The following is a 9,326-nucleotide window of genomic DNA, read 5'->3' as shown; positions in this document are numbered from 1 at the left end:
GCCATCGCTTCTGTAAGGGCCAACATTCAAAGGTCGTGCTTCACCACCTCTTCCACAAGTTCCTTCAACTGCTAGGGTGTGACACTTTTTCACACAGCTGTCCTCATCCATACGTAACACATGACCATACCAGCGCAGTCGTCTCTCTTGCACACCACATCTGATGTTTCTTATGTCTAGCTGAATAAAATCATAATTAACTGATCCTCCTGTATTTTCTTTTACACAAAGCCAAGAACTTTCTAGCACCTGGCTTGAAGGTTATCGTGAAAGGCCTGGTTGGAGGCCTAAACTTCCAAGTTCTTTTACAGGGCTTAAAAAAAATAAAGGACTGCTGCAATAAGTGTGTGAATCTGAGAGGGGAATATGTTGAATAAAATCATAATTAACAGATCTTCCAGTATTATCTTTTACCCAAAGCCAGGAACTTTTCAGCACCCTCTCGTATTTATATATTATGCAAGTAAGGATCAAATGAAATCTCAAGAATATCATTCATATAATGAGATTTTGACCATGAGTTTTCATAAAAGCATGAATACTTCTGTACAAGATAACCTCAGACCAATTGTTGTCATTGTAAGGTGGTTAAGGAGATTGCTTTGTAAGTGCATGGTTTTGGATTCAGTCCCACTGTGTAGCACATTGGCCAAATGTCTTCTACTACTGCTTTGTGAATGAATTTGGTGGACAGAAACTGTGTGGAAGCCTATCATATATGTATGTGTGTGACTGTATTTGTCCCTCCCCCACCACTTGACAACTAGTATTGGTTTGTTTACAACCCTGTAACTTTGTAGTTTGGTAAAAGTAACCAAGAGACTAAGGACCAGACTTAAAAGATAAGTACTGGGGTTGGTCTGTTCAAATAAACCCCTTCAAGGTGCTACCCCAGCATGGCCACTTTCCAATGACTGAAACAAGTAAAAGATAAAGCTACATAAACTCTTAAGGCAAACAGAAAAAAAAAATGTACAAATGGATGGAATAAAAATAACTTACCTTTAAATGAGATCTCATACAAAATTTACAAACTTTGAATTTTATGGGATTTTTTATATGATTTGATATTGGAATAAATCCTGATTTAGGCTGAAATAAAATCAAATTTAGATTAGAGATATTAAGCAATTATCAAGATGATAGTTTCATTAATAGAATTTATAGTTTTTCTAGAAGGAAACAAAAGAAATATGTGGAACACATAGCATGATTTTCTTTTGTTGTTGCTCTAGGTCAATGTATTCCAGCTGTGACCACATTCTTTTATGGGCATGTAGGACTATATTATCTAATTCGACAAGTCCTTTCCTTGTTTGAGACAGTAGGGTATGGTTTGAGGGAAAGTTGGCCTCTACTTTGACAATTTCAACACATGAAAGCTAAGATATTAAATAAACAACTTCTGATCAAAAATACTCCTGACACAGCTGGCCTGTCTTTTTTCAAACTGTGTTCACAACCACCTTATGCAATATGTCCTTCACTTCTTCCATAAGATGGTCTGTTGAGATTTGATGGAGATTTGGTTGCTATTTCTAGCTTGATCAAGTAACCACGAAGAGGCTGCCTTATTAGCTCAAGATTTTCTTTATCGTTTTACAAGTATGAGGGGATTGCTGAAAAGTTCCTGGCTTTGGGTAAAAGAAAATACGGGAAAATCAGTAAATTATGATTTTATTCAACATATTCTCAGATTCACACACTTATTGCAACAGTCCTTCAGTTTTTTTAAGCTCTGTAAAAGGGCTCAGAAGGTTGGGCTTCCAAACAGGCCTTTCACAGTACCCTTAAAGCCAGGACCTTTTCAGCACTCCCCCAAACATATTTTATTTGCTACACGTGGAAAGAAACATACAAGCCTTGAGTAGTTTTGTGTCAGCTAGCATTTTAAGGATATTGGCACATGTAAACTACAACCACTGAATCAATGAAGCTGCCTCTACACAGCTGCTGCATGACTCACTAGAAATAGCTGACAAATTTTCTTTAAAATCCAAATCCTAATATCATAAAAATAGAAGGTAAAATTGGCTAAAGTAGTCCTAGATAGCTTATGTCCGACAGAAAGATGGGAAGAGCACTGTTGGAATTGCTTGATTACTGTTCCCATCTAGGGCTAAGTAACAACAACATTAATGATTAAGTGAGATATATGTTTGAAAAAAAAAACCTTTGATTAATGCATGTAATTGGTTAGGCAAAATATGTAAGATGATGTCAATAAATAAAAACAAAGAGATATTGAATGAACTTACATTGGTTACTTTTCAAATAAAAGAAAATAATCAAAAAGTTCAGAGAAATACATAGTTATCAGCTGGCTATTCTAGTGTACTATGACAAAAAGTATTGAATTACTATATTTATAATGGTGGTTGGTGGACATATGTAGTATTAGTAGCAGTAGATAGTGTGGTGCGGCAACAGCAGCAGTAGAGATGTAGCATGTCAAGTTAGTGTAGGTATGTGAAGGAATGGTGGGAGAGGTCACAGAACATCATTTTATATATTTTACTGAGCTCTCCTAATGCATTGTTCAAAAGATTTTTCAAACATTTATCTCATGTACACATATTGCAATACTTCAAGCAAATTACAATACTCTTTTAGTATTGAATAAATCAGGCTGGATCATAGTTAAGAAGAATGTAAGCAGTTTCAGGTGATTGGCTTTAATAAGTAAGCCATTATGTGGTAGCTTGACCTAGAAATAGCAACCAAGTCACCCTCAAATCATACCCTACTGTCATAAAAAAAGGAGACTTTGGATGATTTGCTTTATGATATACTGTTCCTGAAAATGAAATGGAGAATGTCATGGCTAAAATGCCTTTAATCACAGCCTGTTTGTTCAGAACTGACTTGAGGTTAAAACAACAACTATGATAGAAAAAAGCAAGGAACCAAATCTACAGAATTGCTTCCCCCTCTCTTACCCTTATATGAATAAGATTTCAAGACTTTAGATTCTTCATTCGTCAAGGCAATTAAACTTTCTAGGAACTTTCCTATTGATCAATTGTTGCTGATAAAGAGCATCATTTTGTTTAGTTAGGTATTCTATAACATATTTTTCTGTACCATACAATGCTGTACAATTCAATTCTGAGTCTACCATTCAATCCACTATAGAAGTATACATTACTTTACATAGTATTGTAATACAAAGGGGATTAAAGGTCAAATGACTGCAAATAAGTTTAAAGAGAAAGGGGAGAAAGAAAGAAAGAAAATAGGCAAGAATGAGAAGGAAAGAAAATAAGATTTGAGTTCTGACTTTCTGAGCAGGGTACTTATTTTTTGAATTTGATCGGTTCTAAAGTAAATTTGCCGAAAATATATAACTTTTAATCCTATTCATTTTCAGTGATTAGTATCTTTTGTGACACTCAAATGCAGTCCAAAAATAACTAAGTCATACGCAAAATTAAGATTAACATCATCAACAAGTAATTTTTGCATTCATTAATCCTTTCAGGGTTGGCATAGTTTTTGCAAATGTGGGCAAGTTTGGGTTGTTGGGTCAACCACTCAATTATGGACTAGGCAGAGAATCTGGAAGACTGAAACAAACTGAATTAATGTGTTCTGTCAAAGAGCATAGTTAAGTCATAAATTTATGCTCAATGCTGCTTAATACTGGAGAAAGGATAAGGTTTTATGTTATATACTTGTGTGAATATAACAAACGCAGTAAACATTATGATTGAAGTAAAGATAAAAGCAAGAGTACTAACCTTAATTTCAATACTAATAGTAGCAGGGTATGGCACGTTGGATTGCATGGAAGAAATACAGTTTGGTTGGAAAACATAACAGAAGTCTGGTAACACTAATGCAGCTCGAGCAGCAAAATCTATGTCTTTACCTTTACGGTGAGCTGAAATGAGAAATTTTTGAAGATGAGTGTTATTATTACTTAGCAATAACTTGGCAGAAACATAAGAGATCTGTTCTAAATTCCATTGAGGTCAACTCTGCTTTTCATCCAGAGTCAATGAAATAAAGGACCAGTCAAGAACTAGGGCTTGTTTCAATGAACAATCTCCTGGTTTTCTGCTTATCTAAGAAGTTGTTTTTGGCAGAATCAGTAACGCATTGCCCCCCCCTCTCTCTCCCTATATATATAAATATAAAGACCCCCATTGGTCATGAATGACAATGGGATTGCACCCAGAAAGTTAACGTCTGAGGCACAAGTCCAGACAAGGTTGCTTGCGGAAGAGCAGCAGTCATCCATGCATACCAGCCTCCCCTCTCCACGCCACCAAAATTATCCAAAGGAAAGGCAAAGTCTAATACTGCTTGGTACCAACTCATTTCTACAGCTGAGTGAACTGGAGCAACGTGAAATAAAGTGTCTTGCTCAAGAACACAACACAGCCTGATCTGGGAATTGAACTCACGACCACATGACTATGAGCCTAACTCTCTAACCACTGAGCCATGCACCTTCACACACACACCCTTGTAACTGAATATGGTATATATATATATCATCATCGTTTAACGTCCGCTTTCCATGCTAGCATGGGTTGGACGATTTCACCAGTCCTCAGTCAAATCGTCCAACCCATGCTAGCATGGAAAGCGGACGTTAAACGATGATGATGATGATGATATATATATATATAAAATTTAAAACAATTTGATTTGGATCCATGCAACTTAAAGTTTCATGGGGCCTCTAACCAAAGCCCGTCTCTTTCAGGTTTCTGTTAGAGGCTAACAAAATTTTATGTCACATGGAGCTGAATCAAACTGTTTTAAATAATATATGTAACTCCTACTAAATGTGTTGAGTGTTTTTTTTTTGTTTGTCCACTCACTTATGCATACACACACACACACACACACACACAAAAATAAACTGATGCCATACCTAACCATACAATTGTAGTTAGAATATACAACAAAAAAGACACCAGAATATAAATATAGAAAAAACATGAACTTGCCAATCACAGGATATAATCAATATAATATAAATTCCAGTGTAAAAATGCCAGTTGTAAACTTCCTGATTCAAATTATTACATCAGGCACTCTAACTCTGACACCTTGTCAGCTGACTACATTTACAATAAAGAGCAGTTATAAGTACAGGGTTGAATCAAAAGTTTTTCCTGGATTTTCAGAACTTGAATCACCATGTTATATCATTAATTTGATACAATTTGTCCAATTTTTGCTGAATTATTTATTCTTTATTTTACAACTTTGATAATGAGTGATGAAAAAATTGCATTTAGAGCCATTTTACACTACCTGCAAGAAAAAAAGGACTAAGTGCAAGGGCAGTGTCAAAAATTAATGATGTGGAAGGTACAGGGACTGTCAGTGAATGTGTGGTACAAGACTAGCTTAGATGTTTCAAGCAAGGTGACACTAGCCTCAAAAACAACAGAAGGTCTCCCCAAAGTCAGGGAGACCTTCTGTTGTAGAAGATGAAGCATTGCTTGAAATCAGCAGAACTTGGTCCTTCAAAAAGCATCATCAATTGACACATCCATGAGCTCAGCCTTGTGAACAGATGTTTAAAAGCTCCTCATAATGACCAATTACCAGGCTCAACAATGTGTCAACATTTGCAAACAACTGCTGATAAATCTTTGTAAGATGCTTGTTTTTGACACTGAATTGTAATTGGGGATTAAAAAAAAAAGGATCTATTTTTGTAATGCTAATATGACAAATCAGTGGCTTCGTTCACGCTGGACTTCAGAAGCTGTTGTCAAACAAGGGCATTTTGAACAGATCATGTTGAGTGCTTGGTGGAATTTTGAGGGAGTGTTGCAATTTGAGCTTGTCCCAGATGGTCATGCTGTTAATGCTTGCCTTTAAGCTCCACAGCTGCAGTGAATATATGATACTTTGAAAGCCTGCTACCCAGCATTGGCCAGTCAAAGACACACAATGCCCCAGCACACACTGCTAATGCTTGATCAAGTGCAAACTTGAGGGGTCAGAAGTGTCCCCTCACCTTGCCTACAGTCCAGACCTTGCACCATCAGATTACCACCTTTTCTGTGACACGGTTCATTTCATGTACGGATGGAGGTTCAATAATGTGGATGCAGTGGAAAACAGGCACAAGGAGTTTTTTGCCTCTAAACCAGCCGAATGTTATAAACATAGAGTTGTGCTTCTGGCACAACAATAGCAACAAACAATAGAACATGATGGGATACATTTTGATGAATAAATGCTTTTCATATGTAATTCGTTTGAAGTATTAATTAAAGCTTGCAAAATGAAAATACTTTTGACTGGTAAATGCAATGTACAAACTGGTTTTGCTATAAATGTATTCAAAAAGAATTTCATTTCTTACATCAATCATTTAATGTCCACTTTCCATACTGGTATGGGTTAGACACTTTGACTGGAACTGGTAAGCCAGGGAGTTGTACCAGGTTGTAATCTGATTTGGCATGGTTTCTACAGCTGGATGCCCTTCCTAACGCCAACAACTCTAAGTGTGTAATGGATGCTTTTTACGTACCACCAGTACGGGTGCCATTTGCATGACACCAGCAACAGCCATGACTATGATTTCATGGGTGCCATTTACATGACACCAGCAATAGCCATGCGCTGTCTGACACATGGAAGTACAGAAAAGTAGAGATTTAAATATGATGATATATTATACACACGCATGTGAATGCACATGTAAAAATATACATACATACATACATACATACATACATACACATATACACACAACATAAGATTAAACAACTTTACTCTCAGATCTAACACAAAGTGGCCAAATCATGTTCCTAAGAACTGGTAACTCCAGGTCTTCTCTAATATAAAAAGCATAATATATATAATAAATGTTGCATATATAGATTTAGAGATTCAATAAATAGAATTCAGTGAATTAAGAAGCAAACTGAAATAAACATTGAACTTGATATGATTGAATAAAACCTATGAAGGTAGTGTCTGAGCAGAGATACAGTTCACTCACTGAAACCAGTCAGAGAGAAAAAAAAGTAAAAAAAAAAAAAAAAAAAAAAAAAAAAAAAAAAGCAATATGTTTCTTTCAAATCTGAAACCAATGTAATTCCGGTTTCTATCCTAATTGTGTTAAATGAACACTCCTAGATATATGAATTGATGTTTTTCTCACCAATATTGTATTTTGATAACATTTTTATCGGAACACTTCATGTTAGAAAGCACTTGAAAATCAAAAACAAAATCCATATCAGTTTTGTTGATAATATATTAGAATCAAGTTCATATGTAAGTGTATTTTATATAAAAATAATGTAACTGAATTTCTGTCTGTGTATCCATCTTCACACATACAAACAAGTACTTGTGTACATAAACATTATACACATGTAAAGATACAAATATTTAAGAATAATCAAAATAATGAAATACAAAAGAGGAAAAAAGGAAAAACAACGATTGTGTTAGCGGATACCAAGTAGATAGTTGCTGGCTGTGTAGTTTGTTAATTTAGGATGGACTATTACTTATCAGCCAATACTAACAGCTGAATTAAGTAACAGCACTCAGATCCTAAGATAAAGCTAACTTAAGATGGATGGCTTCTGAATTCAGCACTTCAAGCTAATAAAATTGTTATCAATTACATTGCACATGCTTCAACACTATTCACTGATGAACAATAAATACCAATTGTACATGTTTACAGCTCGGTGGATTGAGCTAGCAAGTGAGTGCTATTGACAAGATGTCAGCCATCAACTTTTCGCCATTAACACTGACAATAACAACTTGTCAGGTTGGTTTGTGCTAAAACATAAACTATAACATCAATAAAATGTAGGGTCAAGTTTTATAAGTATAATACTGGTATTAATTTTATGTACTCAATGCATGAGTAAAAGTAAAATCTGATTGCAGCATAAACTGAAATCTGGACATCTACATTTCATGATCCTTCATTGCATTAATAAGGTTCAAGATCCTCAAATATGACCTCACTGCTTTTACCAATGTCTACTCCTTCTATAGATATCTTCCATTATCACTGCATGGTACTGTTTCACCTTGCACTCATCATCCCTTCACATCACATAGTCATCTCTCATGCATATAGTGATTGGTGCTTTAATTCTCTGTTCCTCTCAGCTCACCTGTACACTATCTTTCATCAACTTTAAGTGCATGGACAACAGACCAAACTCGACACATTCCTCGTTAGTCCCCACATCTTCTAAAATCAATGGCTCTATGTCAGTACCATGTAGCATCACAGTCTTACATATGTGAAAAATTCTAAATATTGTCTGTCTTTCACACAAATACTGTTGTTGATCAATATCATAAGCAAAGTTTAGATGTAAACTGATAGCAAATTTGAAAAAGTAAAATACAGAGTCAGTAACCCCAGCTTCAAGTTTACATACATTTGGTCAACATCCTTTCAGCACTACTGGTACTTATTTCATTGACCTTGAGTAGGATTTGAGCTCAGAATGTGTAGTGTATTTTTTGCCTCATCCTCTACAAATACGCCAGTCCAAAATGAATGACTACTCAGAGAAAACCTCATTACGTTTAAATTTATTTACTTCCCTTTGTTTCATTTGTCTGAATTGTTCATTTCCTTACATATAATAAATAGGACACATCATAGGTATCAATTACACAAGTTAAGTATATTTGGTACTTTGTTTATTAATCCTGAAGAGACAAAAATTATTGTATCCCCATTAAAAATTTGATATTAGAAATACAAGTCTATTTAGTTCTACTTAAATAAGTCTATTTATATCCTCTACTTTAAATTTCCAACTTTGGTAAAAAGGAATTACATTTCCAGAAGAAAGCATATATATATCTTTTATCTTTTACTTGTTTCAGTCATTAGACTGTGGCCATGCTGGGGTAGCACCTTGAAGAATTTTCAGCTGAATGTATCGACCCTAGTACTTACTTTTTATAAGCCTGGTACTTATTCTATTGATCTCTTTTGCTAAGTTGCTAAGTTATGGGGACCTAAACACACAAGCACCGGTTGTCAAGCGGTGGCTGGGGACAAACAGACACAAAGACATACATTATCATCATCATCATCATCATTGTTTAACGTCCGCTTTCCATGCTAGCATGGGTTGGACGATTTGACTGAGGACTGGTGAAACCGGATGGCAACACCAGGCTCCAATCTAATTTGGCAGAGTTTCTACAGCTGGATGCCCTTCCTAACGCCAACCACTCAGAGAGTGTAGTGGGTGCTTTTACGTGTCACCCGCACGAAAACGGCTACGCTCGAAATGGTGTCTTTTATGTGCCACCCGCACAAGTCAGTCCAGGGGCACTGGCAACGATCT

General features: G+C 35.7%; 1 protein-coding gene across 1 annotated transcript in view; it reads right to left on the bottom strand.

Moving 5' to 3' along the window:
* LOC128248125 (inositol-pentakisphosphate 2-kinase-like) overlaps positions 1 to 9,326 on the bottom strand; it is a 26,248-nt gene that overhangs the window by 8,234 nt on the left and 8,688 nt on the right. The window contains exons 3-4 of the mRNA XM_052968689.1: positions 3,741 to 3,883; positions 1,003 to 1,092 (exon numbers count right to left, since the gene is read on the bottom strand). Of these exons, the coding sequence (XP_052824649.1) occupies positions 1,003 to 1,092; positions 3,741 to 3,883 (233 nt within the window). The remainder of the gene's footprint in view (positions 1 to 1,002; positions 1,093 to 3,740; positions 3,884 to 9,326) is intronic.

The sequence above is a fragment of the Octopus bimaculoides genome, chromosome 6 (assembly GCF_001194135.2).
Source record: "Octopus bimaculoides isolate UCB-OBI-ISO-001 chromosome 6, ASM119413v2, whole genome shotgun sequence".
Lineage (NCBI taxonomy): Eukaryota > Metazoa > Mollusca > Cephalopoda > Octopoda > Octopodidae > Octopus > Octopus bimaculoides.
The sequence above is the reverse complement of the archived record's forward strand: the minus strand, read 5'-3'. Positions and strand labels throughout refer to the sequence as shown.